The sequence below is a fragment of the Triturus cristatus genome, chromosome 2_1 (genome assembly GCF_964204655.1).
Source record: "Triturus cristatus chromosome 2_1, aTriCri1.1, whole genome shotgun sequence".
Lineage (NCBI taxonomy): Eukaryota > Metazoa > Chordata > Amphibia > Caudata > Salamandridae > Triturus > Triturus cristatus.
In genome coordinates, this window is record NC_140581.1 from 256626084 (window position 1) to 256647933 (window position 21850).

The 21850-nt window shown below is 43.8% G+C and overlaps 1 protein-coding gene across 1 annotated transcript in view; it reads right to left on the reverse strand.

The window, feature by feature from the left end:
• The window catches only part of BRIX1 (biogenesis of ribosomes BRX1), a 69124-nt gene that overhangs the window by 40251 nt on the left and 7023 nt on the right, over nucleotides 1-21850 (reverse strand). The window contains exons 3-4 of the mRNA XM_085630969.1: nucleotides 21199-21310; nucleotides 17908-17951 (exon numbers count right to left, since the gene is read on the reverse strand). Of these exons, the coding sequence (XP_085487095.1) occupies nucleotides 17908-17951; nucleotides 21199-21310 (156 nt within the window). The remainder of the gene's footprint in view (nucleotides 1-17907; nucleotides 17952-21198; nucleotides 21311-21850) is intronic.

The window sequence follows — 21850 nt, forward strand, 5'->3', positions numbered from 1 at the left end:
CCATTGACAGAAACTCTCATCTATCACTCAAGAAAGTCATCGAGAGATTAGATGGCATCTTTGCAACATAGGGTGTTCCTGCGACAGGTGAAAGCCCTGCAACCTTGAAGAGACCCATGACGACCAAGTTACCTCAAAGGACCAACAAAAGATCAAGTACTGAAGAATAAACCTGTATAAAAGACTTGGATTGTAAAAGGCAAATGAAGGCCTATGCAGACAAGCGCTGACATGCAAAATACATTACTTTCACTAGAGGAGATGGGAGTGCTTGTCCGTCAATCTAGAAAATGAAAATATGATCATGCCTTCGATGCTGAACCCTTTCATATTGTGACCAGCAAAGGACACCTAGTGACTGCCCAATATCCTGGGATGTCCATTATGCGAGATTCTTCGAATTTCCGACATGTGGCTCATCACACACTGATGTCAATGTAGCGACTGGGTCTAAAAAAACAATTATTCCCCCCCTCCCGACTGCAGTTGTTGCTATATTGCCAACACAAATCATGGACACTTCTGCCTGTCCCCAGTTTCCGAAGACACAATCGGACCATGTGATAAGAGCGCCACAAAGACTCATTGAAGAGCTATGAACGGGTGTGTAATATATATATATATATATATATATATATATATATATATATATATACATACACACATACACATATATACATATATATATATATATTCACTGAAAAAACCATAGGTTTCACACATGTTATAGTTAGGTGGATATTTCACTCGTAAAAAACCAATGAAATTCCCCCGTTATAGTTAGTTCAGATAACGATAACTTGCGCGCCCGCAATCCACTGCTCATGACGTCACATATTACATCACTCATGACATGGTCAGTGGCATCACTCATGACATCACTGATGACATCATCCTTGTGATAGAGTGGCGGTCGCGCGAGTTATAGTTATCTGAACTAACTATAACGGGGGAATTTCATTGTTTTTTTACGAGTGAAATATCCACCTAACTATAACATGTGTGAAACCTATGGTTTTTTAAGTGAATTTGCAAGGTTTTTTAAATGCTAATTCCCAACTATAACGTGTGTGAAACCTATGGTTTTTTCAGTGAATTTGTACGTTTTTTTAAATGCTAATTTATTTATGTATTTTTTTTTATACATTTATTTTACAATAAACTACGTATAAATTTTTTTTTTTTTTTTGGTTTTCACCGTGCGCGCACCCTGCGATTTAAAAAAAAAAAAAAAAAAAAATCTTTTTTTTGCCTTCGGGGTCCTTCAGGGACCCCCTGACAAAGGATAGGGGGTCAGGAACTCTCTACCCTGCCCCCTTTTCACGTTCGCCACCTTCCTTTTTCACTCTCGCACTGAAAACAAACAAAATGGCGGCCGACACTTCCTGATTTCGACCGATTCGAACGTTGACTAACATGTAACCACCAATCAGAATTATGCTCGCGCACGTTAGGGTGCTCACACGGTGCGCGCACCCTGGGCGCGTATAGATATTGATATGCTTTTAAATGCTATTTTCTCAGGAAATACTGAACAGATTTACACCAGACCTGCAAAAGGCACTTCCTTGACCTTATGGCTACCTCTCTGCCAAATTTCAAGTAATTCTGTTCAGCCGTTCGGGCTGTAGCTGCGTCTAAAGGTCCTATGGAAAAATGCATGGGGGAAACGCGTTTTGGGACCCCCCTTTTTTCTCGGCCCCCGCTTGACGAATCACCCCGAGACTTTCAGGGTAGGAGCTGAACGGAGCGCCCCATTAGTTTTTAAAATTTCGCGAGGATTCGTCAACCGGCGCCAAAGTTATTCAAAATAGAATTTTGAGATTTCCTATGGAAACACGGTCCTAACTATAACTATCTACTGGCAACTGCCAGTAGATAGATTAGATTATATATATATATATATATATATATATATATATATATATATATATATATACACACACATACATATACACACACACACATATATACACATATATATGTGTATATATACACACACATACACAATTGTTTTTATTTAACAGAGGGGAAGATGTTGAGACGCGTGAGTTAGCAATGACGGAGCTCTTTTGGATCCTGATGGACTCTGTAGAACTGCAACGTACGTGTTAGAGCAGAGCCAAGTGAATGCAGGTTTAGAATATTGAGCTTGCGGTTACATACAGATGACTAAAGACGCGGAATACTAAGCTCCGTATTTGGCGTGGGCATTGGCTGGTACCCAAGCTGGGGAGGACTCTACAAGATGGTTGCAGCGCTGCATAATTTTCAGCCCATTTATGAGAAACAGCTGCATCGGTTAGCCAGTCCTTGCCCTTGAGTGGTGGGCCTTGCACCCAGTAGAGGGCTACCCATTTTTTTAGCCAGAAGGAACAAAACTCCAGTCGACCTTTTGGTCGGCTGTGGGAGGTGTTTTGTATATCCCAGTAAGAAGTGCAAGTAAGGGGGGTGTGTTCAATAGGAGATTCAACAATCTCTTCGATGGTGTGAAAAACATCACCCCAGTAAGTCCTAACAGGATGGCAATCCCAGGCCAGTTGGAAGAAACTAGCGGGGTCACATGGAAATCTAGTGCATTTTGCAGGTTTTCTTGAGTCTAGTCTCTGTACGTATACAGGGAGCAGTATAATCTATAAAGGAATTTGAGGTGAAGGAGCTTGTGCTATAATTGATGGATATCAGTTTAGTTTGGACACAGCAATATTTCCAGGTTTCTAGGGTACTAGCGCAGCCAATATCTAGCCGCCATTTTTCCCAGGCTCTATGATCTGTGTATGTATGCATCTCTGGATACAGGTTGTATAGTATAGAGACAGTCTCGCAGTTCTAGTTTTTGTATCAATTTGGTAAGAGGGTGAACTCTGGAGGTTCGTTTAGGAAGTCAGGCCAAGTCGACATTATCGCGTGGCGTAGGCTCATGTAATCAAATGTAGCTAGAGGTGCACGAGTCTGATTCCCCCTAAAGTGATCAAGAGTGAAGAACGCAACGTCCACAAACAGCTGCCCTACATGCAACAGTCCAGCATTCTCTAGTCTGAGATTCACACTCTTTTTTAAAGTTTGGGGAAAATATGGGTTATTCAGGATAGAGACAGTCTCGCAGTTCTAGTTTTTGTATCAATTTGGTAAGAGGGTGAACTCTGGAGGTTCGTTTAGGAAGTCAGGCCAAGTCGACATTATCGCGTGGCGTAGGCTCATGTAATCAAATGTAGCTAGAGGTGCACGAGTCTGATTCCCCCTAAAGTGATCAAGAGTGAAGAACGCAACGTCCACAAACAGCTGCCCTACATGCAACAGTCCAGCATTCTCTAGTCTGAGATTCACACTCTTTTTTAAAGTTTGGGGAAAATATGGGTTATTCAGGAGAGAGAGATTGGCGAGCATGGTTGTGCAAGTCCAGCTTGAGTAACCAAGTGCCAAAGAGACCAGAGTGAGATGCGGACCACTTGTACGAAATGTATTGGTTTCAGCAGTGGTTATAGCAGTGCGGAGTCCCTAGTCAGCACTTGGTCTTTTTCTATAGGAACATGGGAGCACCACCCGTGGGGGCATACTAAAATGCAATACAACATGATTGAGCAGTAGGGAAGTATCATTCCATACCTAGGACCGCAAAGCCTCTCCCAATCATAGTGTAATGTCAATGTCTCCCATTTTAGACTTGGGTTGCGTCCTGCCCTGCGTCTGGTTAGCAAGTATTTTAACAGGTGAAAAAAGGTTTGGTTTAATGGAATTGGGAAGCTATGAAATCGATACCCCCATTTTGGTAGGACTAACATTTTAAAAAAGGGCTACTTTGCCTGCCTTTGAAAGAGGAAGCCTTATCCACCATCCAATGAGCTAGAAGTGGCGGACGGTCCTTCACGTACAACGCTTCAACTCTCTAGAACACTATCCCTCTTTACCTTTGACAGGAACCCAACCTGCTTATCTTTCGGAGGCTCTTAAAAACTTGGCGCTACAAAAACTGGCTCTAACATGCATCTCACCGGTTCTGGCTGTGCTGTCAGTAGCGCTGGGAGGCCTCAGGGTAGCCATCGCACTTTATAAATAATTTCATTTCATTCATTCATTCATCTCTCAACTGGTAACCTTGCAAGGGCCAGGCCATAGTTGCCTAGAGTTATTTGGGATCTGTCTGTTCAGCATGATTCCCAGGTGGCAGACCGAGCCATCACACCAAGGTAGCAAAAACGCTATAGTTGGTTTACGAAATGCAGAGGTCATATTTAACATTACAGATTAGGACCAGTTGCCTAGTTCTCCAGACATATCTCCGTACTCTTATTTCAGCCATGAGTGGAGTAAGATATGCTTCTAGGTTTTTGATATATAGCATAATATCATCAGTATAGAGCGACAGCAACACAGTCTTTTTTGGAAATGTAAGTCCACTGTGTGAGTGTATATTGAGGAGACAGGTCACGAGAGGCTCCATGGCCAAAACAAACAGGAGGGGAGACTAGGGGCATCCCCGTTGAGTTCCCCTACAAATCAGGAATGGATCAGATAGACAACCGTTGATGCGGATGCTAATCGAGTGGTAGTTCTACAGCAATATGATGCAGCATAACCGCAAAGATGGTGCGCAGGTTGTTAGATGTAGCCCTAATCGGGATGAATCCAGACAGGCGACAGCAGTTTATAAAGACTGAAAATGCTACCCTTCCTTGCCTGGCTTCAAAAAAAGCAGTAATAATTGCCACTCTAGGGAGAGGGGACTTCACTGATCTCCAGAGCCTCCTTATAGAGGGTGGCCAATTGTAGTGACAGTATCAGTTTGAACGCTTTTTAAAATTCGGCTAAGAGGTCATCAATGCCAGAACACCCTCCTCTCCTCCTCTCCTCCCCCCCCACCCCACCCCCACCCCCACCACCACCACCCCACAGCCAGCCAGATCATCAATGGCTTTGTTTCTTGTTCAGTTCTGGGCTCAAGAATGAACTCCCTGGAGCCACCCTCTATCCAAGCGGGGGCAATATCTTTCATGTAATGGTGTATTTCAGAGACTGTAGTCAGGGTCCTGCTGGCATACAGGCTTGAATAGCAGGATCTCGACTAGTGGAGGACTTTGACCTAACCCCCCCAATTGTTTGCCCAGTGTCCAATGTCAGAGAGTGGATAGTTTCATTATTGTGTGCTCTTTTCACCAACCACACTAGATTTCTACTTGGTAGATTGCCCTCTCGTAACGTCTGGCTTCAGTGTCTTTAGCTAAAAATCGTTCCTCACCGTCAAGGAGGTACTCATGCTATTGGTTGATTTTGCCAGGTGTGGGTTTACATTTAACTCATTAAACAATTTAGAATTGGAATACAATGAGGCTTAATTTGATAGCAATGATTCTTGGAGACTGAGGAAATTCAAATACGGCCCGTCTTTCCTTGTAACACCATTATGCTGTTGCCCTCACTCAGGCCCCTTCAACCTTCATAGCGTTTCTTTCACGTCCTATACTGTTGCACATATTACACGACCTTTCCTATTTCCCTGAGTTAAGTCCATTCCGAGACCCCGCTCGAAGCAACTAATTCATGAGATAACCATCTATTGACCCTTGGTGACCGTTCTCGGCCTCTCCAGTTGTTTTACGAATCACCATCTTCAACACGCAAACACGTCCTGTCGTAAATTAATTTAACCCAGGAATGGCTATGCCACCTGACCTATAGGGTCGGGTAGAGAACACGACCTTAGGGAAGGAAGTTCTATTACCCATTATCCTGTATCTTGTACAAAGAATGTTTTCTTGTGGATGATTTGTATTTTTATTGCACATGGAGGGGGTTGTTGCTTTAGGGGATTCAAGCGCTACAAAAGACTGTGAGCCACGGATTGAAGTGGCAGTCTCCTGAGAACCTACCACTGATGTACTTCTAGGACAACTGTACCTAGCTGCAGCTAATAAATTGAAGTTCCTATGCCAGACAGAGTGTTCCGTGTCTCTGTAATTTTGAAGGCGAACTCAGAAGATTTCAGGCGTACCCTGTGCTGCCAGGCTTAAATATCCCGGTTCTTCAATTTGGTGCCCTCTGTGAGGCCGCTTCAGAGGTCGTGGGTCCAGCCCGACGATCGTGAGGAGCCCCGCAAGGAAATTCCGGAGGCCGCGCACCACGTGATCGACCCCTGCATGTCATAAGTGGACCGAAGGTTTTTTACCGTGTGGCTTCTCCCTTCCAACGGCTGAAAAAACCTGCTCCCCTGACTGCGGCCACGCTTTGGCTCCCTTTGGTAATTTGTATCGCGAGACATCAGACGGACCTCTGTAGGCGTACGGAAACATCTGGTTAAGTTAAGTATAGTGGCCACTCCTTTGTCTTTGTTTTGTCTTTTTTCGACTTTTGCAAAAGCCGAAACCGAGGGGTGAGTGCAGTTTTGTACTATAAAGTGACTAATTAACCCCTTGAAGTTTGTAAAGAAACTACTGTGGTAGCGATGCCTAGTTTCAGTAAGTTTGGAAAATGGTTTTGTTGTAATCGCGATAGGGCTTCCCGACTGGAGGACTCTTGTCCAATTCCTCCGGCCGGAACTCCCACTTATGAAGTATATTCTAAACATGGTATTGGCCCCATAGCTTTTAATGAGGCATGAGTTCGCTATACTAGGAAAGATGGTGTTTTACGATGGCCACAGAACGGCAGTTTTGAGCTCAATATTTTAGATAATTTGGAGAACACTTTGTTTAAGCGAAAAGCCCGGCCGGCTAGGTTCGACTCTTTTCGCTTATGGCGTAAGGAGGCCAAACAGAAAGAAATAAAACAAGGTAAACGAGATAGGAGGGATGTGTCTATTTTGCAAGCTGCGCAACAGTTTAAAAATAATGAAACCGATCATGCGATTGAGGTCTCAGATAGGCAACATCGTATGGCGGTAGATAAATGTTATCCAGTGTTGCCAACTTCCCCTACGGAGAAAAATGTGGACCCCGAGAAGGATCCTTTAATGTCCCATCTGTTGAGATTACCGCCGCCCTATGCGCAGGGATCTAATGTACCTTTTGGATTACTGCCTGCCCCCGGTGCGAACGCACCTCTATTATTAGCACCTGCCCCGCCTGTCGCTCCCCAACCAGTTCCTGCACCCCCACCACAGCTTTCTCCGACATTGCCGAGCTCTCCCTTACCTTTGGCTCCTTCCGTAAATGTTACTTCCTCTTCTGCCCCTCCTAATATTCTGTCTCCTGTCCTAATGACGAATTCTCCCTCCGCTCGGAGGCGAATGATCGATACCGTTTCTGGCCTTTTGCCCCCTCTCTTTGGGACATTTCAAATGACCCCTGTTCCTCCTCGTAGACAAACTCGTAGTCAGCTACCAGGTCCGGAGGAACGGGAAGTGCTAGATCTTCAAGCCCGAAGGTGGATCGCGAATGGCCCCCAGTATAGTGTGCAAGATAGTATGGTCACCTTTCGGCAGTGGGAGGCACCAACGCAGAGATATGTTTTTGATACTATGTGTAATATTTTAAGTCAAGAGTGGGAGGATATGGGATTGGGACCAGCCCCTCAGGGCCTGCTCGATGTACAGGCCGAGTTTGATAAAGGACTGATTGCGGGCGCAGAGGTTGAGGACGCGGTAGGAACGCTTGTCACTTTTAGAATGATGCTTGCCTGCCGGTCCTTGCCAAAACGAGAGTCCTCTGTCAGGCGAAAATTAAAACACTATCCCATGAGAGAGGTTCCCCCAGTGTGGAGAGAGGAGGTTGCAGCTCAGGGTGCTAATCCTATTATACCTGCTCACTTTCAACGCGTGTGGGTACACGTTCCATGGAAACGATCGGAGGTATTGGCCCTTAAGCAGTCGTTACCGGACCCCCGTAAAAATCCTGCTGGGTATTACAAAGAGTTGTCCCAAACTGTCGATGCATGCATTATGAATTTGGCAGATATAGACATGCTAATGGGTAATGTGGTCCCACAACCGTTATGGGCTAGGATTCGGAAGGACCACCATGCAGTGGAACTGGGGGTTGATTGGGCTGCCATACTCGCCGCGGACAGACTCCAAGTGGGTGGTGCCAAACCTGAGCCTCTAATTACAGAACTTCCAGCTAGGATCATTGCCTTGCTGAAAACTATGATGCCCCCTCTGCGAGTTAATTGGGATAAGTTAGCAGCTTGTAAGCAGCAAGCGGATGAAAACGTCTCCGATTTCTTCACTCGTTTCGAGGAGACGTTCATCGATCATAGTGGTCAGGATATGAGTACGGAAGGTGGCCAACGATTGATTGTAGACAAATTTGCGTCAAATTTGGTTCCGGAAATATCTAATAAGTTGAAGAATTCCGAAAGTGCGTGGGCGGTCTCCTCTTCGGCCCAGATATTGGCTACTGCCCAGTATTATAAAAATAGGGATAAAGAGGAAAGAGAGAAACTTGATAAAAAGACCAAAGAGTTGAAAACAAAAGCTATTTTACAACAAGCTTATCCTCCTCGCCCTGCCCAACGTGAATATCAGCCGTCTCCACAATTCCAGAGACAGTTGCAGAGGTCTGGGCCTTTCCTTCCCCGACCCCCACTGGGCCAAAATCAATGCGCCTACTGTAAAGGCGGCGGCCATTTAAAGTATAATTGCCCGGTTTTGTTACAGCGCATGAGCGGTATTCCCGCGTCACGAGGCCAGGGTGGTTATCAGTCAGCGCCAAGAGGTAGAGGACGAGGTACGCCGCCTAATAACCAACGTTCCATGCCCCCTGGAAACTCCACAAATTATTTTGATCAGCAAAATGTTCAGTCTACCAACTATTACAACAGTGATTACTATACTGAGGATGAGAGTCAGAATTCCCAACCTAGCTAGGATAGCCATGGACAAAGTAAGGGAGTAGTATCAGTTCCAGTGGACCAAAGTGGGCCTTATGTGGACGTGGAAGCACTAGGTGTTACAGAGCCATTCTTATTAGACACTGGTGCAACAAAGAGCTCTATGATTCACTCTAAACTCCCTGGGGCACCTTTGTTTGGCTGTACAAATGTTTCTGTAGGTTTTTCTGGCGCCCCAGTTCAAAACACGGTTTCATGCCCTTTGCCCATAGGTCCTTTCATAGGTCCTTGCAAATTGGAGGCCCCGCTCCTTTTAACAACTGGTTGTGGTGAAAATTTGTTGGGCTTGGATTTATTGAAGAGATTGTATGCGACATTACACTGTTCCCCTTCTGGTGTACGTCTTACCTTAGATAAGAAATTGACCTCGCCGATGTACTTGTCTAAAGATCAGCTTCCCCCTGAATTACAATCTCTTCCAGCCACCCTCTGGGCCACCGGCCCCAATGATGTGGGCCTCCTGCGGATTCCTCCTTACATTGTAACACTCAAGCCTAATGTTAAATTTCCTCGCATTCCACAGTATAGAATTTCCAGTGACGGCGAAAAAGCTCTTTTGACTATAGTTCATGATTTGGTACAAAACGATATGGTCGAAGAGACTAGGGGAAATCAGGGGTGTGGAATTTTCCAAATCTAGTTGTCCAAGGGACAAAATGCCACTGAGATCTACATGTCCTGTAAAATCCACTTGTCCCACCTACCCCCGTTCCACATCAAACCTAAGGGCTCCGGCTGACAGAGAAACAATATATATTTTTGCTTTATCAAAATCAGTAAACCATTGAATGCTGTGCAATAATAATGCTAAAGGAAAACTTGTCAAGCGATATTATCGCGTCCCTGCCCCCCTGCGCACCCTTCCCTTAACCCCGACGGCAATTCTTTTATTTCTATTCCCATTTTTTTGGCTGTGTATTTATTCCCACAAAATACGTACATTTCAAACCATACGTAATGTACTAATTTACCGTCACCCTTGGCTGTGTATTTATTCCCACAAAATACGTACATTTCAAACCATACGTAATGTACTAATTTACCGTCACCCTTGTAAAAACGTATGGGTGGGATATGAAAGGTGTCAGCCAGCGTGCCTCCTGCCATTTCCCCCTCACTTTTGCAGCTGGCCAGACGCGAGCCCTACGTTCCTTGCGAATCGGTAAGTTGTATCGAAAAAGAAACAGCAAAGTTGGGAGCTTCCTTTAATAATAAGAATCGTTTTTTCGCCAAATGTACCCTCTTTGCAACATTAATCAATTGTGTAATGTATATTTGTCGGTGTGTTTACGCAGTTATGGGCTGAAAGTTAATAGCTCACTATTCTATATTAGGACTTTAAGTTATAAATTGCAAGTCACCAACGGATGTCTCTTTTGAAAGCATTAATCTGCAGATCTGTTCCCATCCTATGCACTCTGTAATCGACTTCATACATGTTCTTTGCAGCAGGCATATTAACCCTCTGCACTAACTTCACCGAGGTCACAACCTCAACTATACAAAACACGGATCTCTTTCCAGGATGGTAATTCATCACACAAGTTTACTACACATTTCTGTGAGGCCTGGTAATTGCCGGCGGAAAGAAACGCTGCAGCAGGTGCTTCGAAAGCTTTTAGTGCTGGCTGCGCCGTGTGCGACAATGTTTTTTTGCCCCTAAGCCAAAGGAGTGAAAGTGTAGGAGTCACATGTCACCCATACTGGTAGGCAGTAGTTTAAGAGTACTTGGTGTGGAGAAGCACAAACGCAGAGTCGAAAAAGAAACAGCAAAGTTGGGAGCTTCCTTTAATAATAAGAATCGTTTTCGCCAAATGTACCCTCTTTGCAACATTAATCAATTTTGTAATGTATATTTGTCGGTGTGTTTATGCAGTTCTGGGCTGAAAGTTAATAGTTCACTATTCTATATTAGGACTTTAAGTTATAAATTGCAAGTCACCAACGGATGTCTCTTTTGAAAGCATTAATCTGCAGATCTGTTTCCATCTGCGGTATGAAGGCTCCGGACCCGCGATGTTAAACCCGCGTTGCGATGGCAGCGCGTGAATCTGAATTCGTTGTAATGGGTGTTTCCCCCATGAAGCGGTGGTAGCGCAGCGCGCCTGCTTGCGATACGCTTTTTTGACGTCCTCATCTGAGGCGCCGAGGCGGGCCAGGCCTAGGCTTTTGTACTAATTAATCTACCCACGCACGGTTGCTAAAAATATAAATAAAAGAAAATGGCCGCACCTCCGTCACAATATCACACAATTCAAGCGGGCAAAACTGCTTATTTTACCTGAATGCTTATTGCAAGCCTCGTGGCGGCCACGGACTACTGCTTGCAGAGGCTGAGTGACGTTTCACTCCCCCAGCCAATCACTGGCTAGAGCCCAGTCATGGGCTGCTAGCCAATCAGATGCCACCAAAGGCTCTCTGCAAGCTTCGGATTGGCCGTGAGCCCCAGAGTGCCCACAGCCGGTTGTTTTAACGTGATTAATGTCTACATGTCTGTCGGACATAAATAGACAATAAATCTTCTTGCCCGTCAATATAAACAACATGGTTCGGGCGTCGGGCGATATGATTCTCCCACCCCTGGGGAAATGTATGCAATAGCCCTGTTCTGCCTGTTTTTAAACAAACAAACCCTTCTCAGCCACCTGTCTATTGTTTTGTGATTGATCTCAGAGAGGTCAACAAGATTGTGGTACCTCAATTCCCCGTTGTCCCGGATATTAATGCCCTGCTGACAATGATACCAGCCTCAGCTTCCTGGTTTTCCGTCATTGACCTCAAAAATGCTTTCTTCAGCATTCCCATTGCTGAGGAAAGTAGGGATATTTTTGGCTTCTCCTTAGCAGGCCGAAGCTTCCGGTTCAAGCGAGCTCCTCAAGGCTATTGCGAGAGCCCCTCCATTTATAGTCAAGCATTGAAATTACAGCTCGATACTTTGTGTTTACCACCAGGGGCCACTCTCATTCAATATGTGGACGACCTGTTGGTTGCAGCAGACACTTGTAAAAAGGCTACCATTTCACTGTTATGCCATTTATCTGACCACAACCACAAGGTTTCACTATCAAAATTGCAATATTGCTGCCAAGAGGTAACCTACCTAGGTCATCTCTTGTCAAAGGAGGGACGGCGATTGACCCCAGAACGTATCCAAGCAATTGCTCAAATGCCTATTCCATGTACGCAAAAAGAGGTGCGTGCCTTTTTAGGTATTACCTCTTATTGTAGACAATGGATCCCCAATTTTTCCCTCCTGGCAAAACCCTTGTTGGCACTCACTCTTAAAGATACACCACACCCGCTTCCATGGACTGCGGAATGTCAGAAAAGTTTCACTGATTTACGCACTGCCTTGTGCTCTGCCCCTGTGTTAGGTACTCCTGATTACAGTAAGCCTTTCACACTATGTTCATGAGAAAGAAGGTTGCGCGTTATCAGTTTTAACGCAACGATTTGGGGACAAGCAAAGCCCCTGTGCCTATTTCTCGGCCACGTTAGATCCAGTGACCAAGGCATTACCTAGCGGTTTGAGGGCTACAGCAGCAGCGGCAGTTTCCATTCGCCAGTCTGCTGGATTGGTATTAGATAATACCCTTATGGTCATGGTACCGCATGCTGTAGACACCCTCCTAAATATAACAAGACCCAACATCTCACGAGTGCACGCCTTTCGGGGTACGAATTGACGCTCTTGGCTAGCCACATACACATTAAGCGATGTAATACCTTGAACCCGGCAACATTGCTGCCAATTCCAGTAGAAAATGACACTCCGGAGCAACACGACTGCTTCCTCCGCACGGAGGAAGAGACAAAAGGCAGAGTTGATTTAAAGGATACTCCACTCCCGGACCCGGATGGGACCTTATGGGTGGACGGTTCTGGTTTTAAGCTTCCCAATGGTGAAACGACCTCAGCCTATGCAGTCACTACCTTATACACTGTTGTAGAAACAGCGCGTATTATACATAACTCAGCCCAGGCAGCTGAATTGATAGCACTGACTAGAGCTTGTGTGTGGACTGAAGGAAAAAGGGTGAATGTGTATACTGATAGTCAGTATGCGTTTGGAGTGGCCCATAGTTTTGGCCGCCTGTGGAAAGAAGGAGGGTTTCTCACATCCCATGGCACTAAGATACAGCATGGCCAATTGGTAAATGACCTTCTTGAATCACTCACCTTGCCCACTCAGATAGCGATTGTGAAGTGTAGTGCCCATAAGAAGATCACTGATGATGTAGGTCAAGGAAATGCTTTCGCAGACCACATAGCAAAAGAGACAGCTAGAGACACTACAAGCCGCATGTATGTTGCGGGCTCTGCTAGATGGGTTGCACAAGGAGGGATGTGTGAGAATACTGTGGACAGTGTGAAAACGATCCAGGCAGAAGCCACAGAGAAAGAATGGAGTACGTGGAAAGAAAGTATAGGAAGATTGGATGTGACAGGGTGCTGGACAGACTTGTCAGAACATCAACGCTGGTTGTTACCAGATGCTTATGTACTCCCAGTAGTTACCATGGCACATGGTCCAGCCCATATTAGCGCTAAAGGTATATGCAAGCTTCTGGCTCCGGTATGGAAGAATGTGGGGATCCCTAAATGTGCAGACAATCTGGTTAAGCATTGTATTGTATGCTTGATGCATAACCCGGGGAAGGGAACACCAACACCAGCAGGACACTTTGCTCCCCCAACTTACCCTTTTGAGGTTTTACAAATAGATTACATCCACATGGAACGATGTAACAATCTGAAGTACGTTCTTGTTGTGGTATGTGCCTTCTACCGATGGGTAGAGGCCTATCCCCCTGAAAGATAATACTGCTCTATCCACGGCAAAAGTCCTTTTGAAGGAGTTTCTGCAAAGATTTGGGTTACCCAGAATTATTTGGAGTGACAACGAGAGTGAATTTGTGGGTCAGATCATGCAGAAAGTATGTACAGGCCTCGGCATTCAGCAAAAATTCCACGCAGCAAACCATCCCCAGTCAGCAGGTTTGGTGGAATGCTATAATGGCACCCTTAAGCTTAAACTAGCGAAAATACAAGCCAGCACGGGTCTTGCCTGGCCTGATGCCTTGCCCATGGCTCTCTTATCCACCAGAACAACCACCCATTCCCGTATGGTGCTTAGTCCTTAGGAGGTTGTCTTTGGACGCCCTGCAAATGTTTGGGGAGTCCCAAGGCCAAAGAAATACTCAGAGATAGTCAATCAACAATGGATGCTCTATTTACATGATCTAACCACTAAGTTACGTGTCCTTTACCAACAGGTACAAGATACTTTGCCCCGGCTTCAACGGATCCTGGTCACACCATACGGCCGGGAGACTGGGTCTGCGTCAAAAACTTCCAGAGGTCAAAGAACTTGGAACCTCGCTGGCGAGAACCCAGTCAGGTGCTACTGACGACGCGTACTGCAGTAAAGGTGGTTGGCAAAAAGAACTGGGTACATGGGGTACACTGCAAGAAAGTGCCCCTACCATTGCCTTATGATCAATGGGTTCATAAATGAATTAGTGACTCTAAAACCGGAAGAGTACCAAGATTTTGACTATTCAGTGATGCGCGCCTAGACATTGCCGGAGCAGGACAAGACGACAACGAGGTCCTCCAGACAGCTATACCACCGGCGGTGAAATTGGACACTACTGAACCACATCTCCTTCTCAAAGAGCCAACTGTACCTGGTTCCCGGAGGTACGATTTGAGGCCCAGACTGAACAAAATACCTCAATAGTGCTTCATTGACTTTGTCTTTATCCCGATTTCCACAGGATTGCAGGGCCGTGATCGTAAGTATCAGACTTGTGACCCAAGATGTGGCTCTAGGCCTGTGGGACTTGTAGGAAAGTATAAAGAACTACAGACAATCACAGCTGAGTGAAGCAACCTCCCGTCACGGGCAATTTTTAGAGCTGGAAATAACGGTTAACAATGGAATGGACAAAATGCAAACAATGAGCACAAAGCCTCGTAAATTATTGCATAATCGTTTTATAGTGACTTTAATAATATTGATTTTGATATGCATTATATCGTCTTGTATAGGATGGGGACTACACGTAGTTTTTACACAGTCTACTCCCAAAGTTACGGTTGAAATGCATACACATGGCACTCTACCACCTCATGTTGAGTCAAGAAGGAGTGAATTCCGCAACAACACATTTGTTTCCATGCTACACCAACATCAATTGGCCACTAATGCGATAAACTGTTGGGTTTGTGGTCTTCTGCCAAGTTCGGTGAATACTGGAATGCCATACATTACCCTTCCTTTTTCATTTAATGGCTCTTGTAGTGCATGGTGGGAGTTGAGCGCCAGTTGGGTATTTTCTGGAGATGGGGATACTCGAGAAGTAAGAAGCTTGGGAGTACATCTATACCATTTATGTTGGCGAGACAGAAAGAGGATATATGGGACGGATAGTGAGAAGTCAGAATATGCTGATCGCCAAACCAAATCTACGGATTTGTATTTTCTGCCCTCTAATAGAACCTCTCGAAAAGGACAAACTTTTCTAGTGGTACCTGGACAAGCACCATTCTGTATTAGGAAAGGAGGGTTAGAATATAAAGGTACAAGCAATTGCCAACATATTGTGACATTGAATGGGACAGATTGGCCTCGCATGGTTCCCTCACGCAATACATACTTCGTGTGTGGAAATAAGGCTTACACTTCTCTACCTGGTAATTGGAGAGGCACTTGTTATATCGCTTGGTTGTTGCCCCCTACATATATAGCAGACGCCAAGCATCATTTACAGAAAAGAGGGGTGGCGTCTGGCCAGGATACGTCAGGACAAGAAATCGGGGATGTCTTGAAAGGACTCCTTCCATTCTGGGGCTCAATAGCCAACAGTAGAGACATAAGACAACTAATTTGAGTTGTAGAAGCCACCGTCAATGACACAGCTGGAGCTTTGAGTAACATCACTGCAGAACTCGCTGCTGACCGCCTTGTCACACTTCAGAACAGGATGGTATTAGACATCATCCTTGCTGACCGTGGGGGCGTATGCAGATTGATCGGATCTAGCTGCTGCATTTTTATTCCAGACAACGCCCCTACAGTATACCAAGCCATCTCTAAGCTACATAAGATCGCTGAGTCCGTTCACCAGGATGAAGGGAATTGGTCTCTGATGGGATGGTTTGGGGGGACTACTGTCTACATGGGGATGGAAGATTCTTACCTTTGTCGGAGCGACTTTGGCTATTCTCTTCTCATGTTGCCTTTGCCTACAATGTGGTCCAGCTATATGCGGGCTCTGCGCCACCCTGTGTGTTCCAAATCCGGTGGCACAGAAAGCAGCGGACAAAAAGATAATGCTGCAACAACAGCTTGTAGATTTCATGGCTATTGAAGTCGATTCAGATTAACAACAGCCTCTGGTTTCTTTGCCTGAGTAATGGCAAAAGGAGGGCCTGAGGAAATTCAAATACGGCCCCGTCTTTCCTTGTAACACCATTATGCTGTTGCCCTCACTCAGGCCCCTTCAACCTTCATAGCGTTTCTTTCACGTCCTATACTGTTGCACATATTACACAACCTTTCCTATTTCCCCGAGTTAAGTCCATTCTGAGTCCCCGCTCGAAGCAACTAATCCCCGAGATAACCATCTATTGACCCTTGGTGACCGTTCTCGGCCTCTCCAGTTGTTTTACGAATCACCATCTTCAACACGCAAACACGTCCTGTCGTAAATTAATTTAACCCAGGAATGGCTATACCACCTGACCTATAGGGTCGGGTAGAGAACACGACCTTAGGGAAGGAATTTCTATTACCCATTATTCTGTATCTTGTACAAAGAATGTTTTCTTGTGGACGATTTGTATTTTTATTGCACATGGAGGGGGTTGTTGCTTTAGGGGATTCAAGCGCTACAAAAGACTGTGAGCCACGGATTGAAGTGGCAGTCTCCTGAGAACCTACCACTGATGTACTTCTAGGACAACTGTACCTAGCTGCAGCTAATAAATTGAAGTTCCTATGCCAGACAGAGTGTTCCGTGTCTCTGTAATTTGGAAGGCGAACTCAGAAGATTTCAGGCGTACCCTGCGCCGCCAGGCTTAAATAGCCCGGTTCTTCAAGACCTGGGTAAATGTCATTTTATTTAGTACGGTGTGAAGACTTGGACTTTGGTTTAGTTTTGTCCACATAAGCAGATTTCTCAAGGCTTGTTCTTCATCAATTGGTAATTTCGCCGGGCCGTTTTTAAATTTCTCTTCAAGAATAAAATTACTAAGATTAGATTCTTCTATCAAATTCAAAAAATGTTAAAGTTACTTATTCTTAGTTTTGATAAAATGTAAGAAATAGCCCATTGTAAAATCCCCCCTAGACATTGGTCAGAGATTTCTCTTTTCGTAAACAACTTCTTAGAGCTTTCCATTTTAAGAGAATTACATTTTTCTCAAAATGGATGCTCTGCCTTAATGTGACAGTTTCAAAATTGTTAAGGGAATAGCTCACTTCCTCACTGCTCATTAGGGTCTATATGTGCTCTAAATTCAATGAAGAGGGAGAAAAAAACAATTCCGACTTTAAAGTGATCCAGCTCATATGTGTATATATTATGATTTTGATAAACCAAGATCAGTCTATGATGAGAAAATGTTTAAAAATGAAGGCGACAGGATGGCCAGCACAGCCTGCTTGCAGTTGCGTAATGTAAGAACTTATGTAAAAATTTACCTACAATGTATTACCATTAAAAAAAAAATTCTGCATACGCTCATATTTTAATGCAGGCACAGTAAAATAGATGAGACAATGAAGAAGATCAAAGTACGCAAGTGAGAATGAACATTCACCACACAGTGACAGAGCCTTCAGTCTCTGCAAAATGTGGCAGCATCCTTGAGTCTCTCACACAACAAATATCACAGATAGTCTGTGTCAAACCGGCAGGGCTCAAAATAGATTGTGACTAGCCGTCAAAGTATCAATAGTACTTTGAATAAGAGAAACCCAGAATTAAAGTTTTTATAGAATAGTCAGATCACATAACTTTAAACGACACCATTGCCATGGAAGAGAAATTATTCATACTGATGGTGAAAATGTACCTCATTGATCACGAACAGCTTGTCCTTGCGGTCCATTTTAGTGTCTGCAATAAAAAGAAGACAAACGTTAAAATACAGAGGAAAGATATTCCTGAAAATGTCATGAAGTCTTAATGTACTTATTATGTCATATCAAGCTGTATTTTCTATCAATACATAGCTGAACAAGACCGTTTTCCCCACAGCTGGGCATGCCTCACTCTGCCAACGTGCTGCAAAGTGACAATGCATATGATGGCTATGAATATGAAATTTGTACTAGAGAGGAGTATTTAGACAGGAAAGGCTAATTATATATTTACACCATAAAAAAAAAAAAAAAGGAGACGGTCGCTTTCTAACCCACGCACTACCTTTGTGCCAAATTTGGGGTAATTCCATTCTGTAGTTTCAGCTGTAGTCTTGCACAAAGTTTCCTATGGGAAATTGATGTTTTGAATTTCTCAAAAACTACTGAACGGATTTACACCATTAAAAAAAAAAAAAAAAAAAAAAAAAGTGGCTTTCTGAACCAAGCTCTACCTTTCTGCCAAATTTGGTGTACTTCTGTTCAGCAGTTCTGGCTGTAGCTTGTCGCAAAATTTCCTATGGAAATTAACATGGGAGAAAACGCGTTTTGGTACCCCCCTTTTTTCTCAGCCCCCGCTTCACGAATCACCCCCCAAACTTACAGGATAGGAGCTGACCTGGATAGACTTTTTTGGGGAGAATTACACAATGATTCGTCAAACGACGACAAAGTAATTAGCAAATCAAAAAATGCTTTTCCTATGGAAACTAGGTTCTAACTATAACTATCTACTGGCAACCGCCAGTAGGTAATACATATAGTAATATATGAATCCAAAATGGCTCAGATGTACCCGACTTCAGGCGCTACTCGACGGGTGCGTCACCTCGCGGTTGAGCCAAACCGCCAATATCCACCACAGCACTCCCACAAGGGAAGAAGAGGTCGCACTCCAACCAGCTTTCAAACTTCGTTTATTCCTTCAAGGTCGCAGAACCAACAATTTACCAACGCGTTTCGTTATGCCAGATAACTTGTTCACGGTTGTTGTTTGCTCAATGCATTCAAAAAAAATGTTCATTTAAATAAAGTGAATTGAAGGAAGTTAGCTGACATCATTTCCCGCCATCTTTCACCATTCACCCTGTGACTTATGGGTGATGTAGTCATTGCTTCACCAGTCAATTATTTGTATATTGCGAATGTTCTCGGTAACATATTTTCACATTTTTCAATATTATTTGCCAACACCATTGTATGAGTCTTACAGTCTTTTGCTTCGATGAGATATAACGTATTTTCACGTTTTTCAACACCATTGTGTGAGTCTTACAATCTTTTGCTCCGGTGAGATACATTTGAAGTCCTTCACAGCCCTCCAGTGGGCATGCTCCTTATGTTTGTGATGCAATTTGTTTTGACTCATTCAACTTTATGATTGCAATCTTGTAAGTTAATTTTCTTACCAGCCCTCTGGTGGGCAAACTCCATGAAATTTAAAGACAGTGCATTTTAATCCATATGATTTGTGATTGCAGTCTGAACATGATTCTGTATGTGCTCGAGAACATTCATTTGTTTAAAGATGTATATACAGTTGGAAATTCATCATAATGCCAATTGGAAACTCCTGAAATTTTTTGGCATCGAATCAGTCCCCTTAAATGTGCGTGGGGGTAATAGGGAGAAAATTCTACGCCAGAAAGAATCCAGACATATTTTGAACTTGAGATCCATGACGCCATTCGGGTTAAATCAGTCAGAAGAACTGTATATACATCTTTGAACAAATGAATGTTCTCGAGCACATACAGAATCATGTTCAGACTGCAATCACAAATCATATGGATTAAAATGCACTGTCTTTAAATTTCATGGAGTTTGCCCACCAGAGGGCTGGTAAGAAAATTAACTTACAAGATTGCAATCATAAAGTTGAATGAGTCAAAACAAATTGCATCACAAACATAAGGAGCATGCCCACTGGAGGGCTGTGAAGGACTTCAAATGTATCTCACCGGAGCAAAAGATTGTAAGACTCACACAATGGTGTTGAAAAACGTGAAAATACGTTATATCTCATCGAAGCAAAAGACTGTAAGACTCATACAATGGTGTTGGCAAATAATATTGAAAAACGTGAAAATATGTTACCGAGAACATTCGCAATATACAAATAATTGACTGGTGAAGCAATGACTACATCACCCATAAGTCACAGGGTGAATGGTGAAAGATGGCGGGAAATGATGTCAGCTAACTTCCTTCAATTCACTTTATTTAAATGAACATTTTTTTTTAATGCATTGAGCAAACAACAACCGTGAACAAGTTATCTGGCATAACGAAACGCGTTGGTAAATTGTTGGTTCTGCGACCTTGAAGGAATAAACGAAGTTTGAAAGCTGGTTGGAGTGCGACCTCTTCTTCCCTTGTGGGAGTGCTGTGGTGGATATAGTAATATATATACACACACACACAAATATATAGACACATACATCCTCCATTCAGTGTGCAAAGATGACTTGCAACCTCGACGTCTGGGGTGCTCGTTAAACGCCCACGCGTGTAAATATTTAAACAAGTTTCGTAAAAAGTAAATTACAGAACGGCACTCCAAGCAGTGTTGAAGTGTTTAATTAGCATGGCAGAAAAGCGTGTACAGCTCCCGACACTTTGGGAGCCGAAACGCATCTGACGATGTACACGCTTTTCTGCCGTGCGTATATATACACACAATGAAATTTAAAGTGTGGGTGGGAGACAATAGAAAATCATGTACATCAATTACATTACAGTTCGCGAATTAACAATTTCATTATATTTCACACATTCATATTTTTGGACAGAGAGTAAGTGATTTGCTCAGAATTCAACTATATAAATCAAGCCCCGAATCCAAGACGGGAGCCCAGATGCCTTGGTTAAAAGTCAGCAGCACAACCACTAGACTACATCTCCTCGCTATATACATAGGAAACAAAATGTGCATTTAAACATAGGCAAATGGGTCTGGACATAGAACTTGCAATGAAGCATGACTAAAGGGACATAAAGGTGGTGCTCCATTGCAAGTGTGGAAGATATGAAGTATATTAGTAAAGGGAGATTGCGCAGAGGGAGGGCTGGGGCCTTGGGTTACAAGTTAGAGAGGAATGTGGAAGGGGTTGAGGATTTCCAAAAATGATTTGTTCGCTCAACAGGCCTCCATGGAAGTTCATGAACATGAAAGCACACCAGGATTAAGACATCAATGGTTTATTTTACAGCAGGGTGCCTACCTGCTTTAGAATGTGGCATTAATGTTCTTAAGTCCTGCATTAAATGTCTTGTCCGATAATCTATTCCTCTGGAAGAAAATACGAGCACACGCTCCTTGTTCTTCCATTTCCCCTGAAACGAAAAAACATGTCCATAAAAACACTTACATTGTTATCTCAACACCACCATGAAAACGGCTAGGCCTGAACAACCTCATATTGCCTTGTCGATCCTCTTTCCCCCACTCCCATATCCATTCATTCTATCCCGATTAGAAGAAGGTGGTTTCACTATTGGACTGAGAACTGCATATCACTATACACCAGAGCAGATCACTAGTTCTAAAAGGTGTGTCATGTGAAGGAGGGGGGGGTAACAGTCTCGGTCATGACAGTAGCATCACAAAACAAACACACTGCTGTCTCCCAAGAAACCCATTTTACTGAACAGAAAGTCATTAGCAACTACAGAGCTAGGTGGCATATTCAGTCCTTTCTCGCCCCCGAACCAGTGAAATAAAAATGATTGGAATGATATTTAATAAAATCATTAAGAGCTTAAATAAGCATGAAAAAACCTTTGGCTGATGTGCATTAGAACCAATCCTAATCCAAATTAAAGTAATTATGTCCAACATGTATGCTTGGACCCAAGAACCACCAAAAAGCTGGG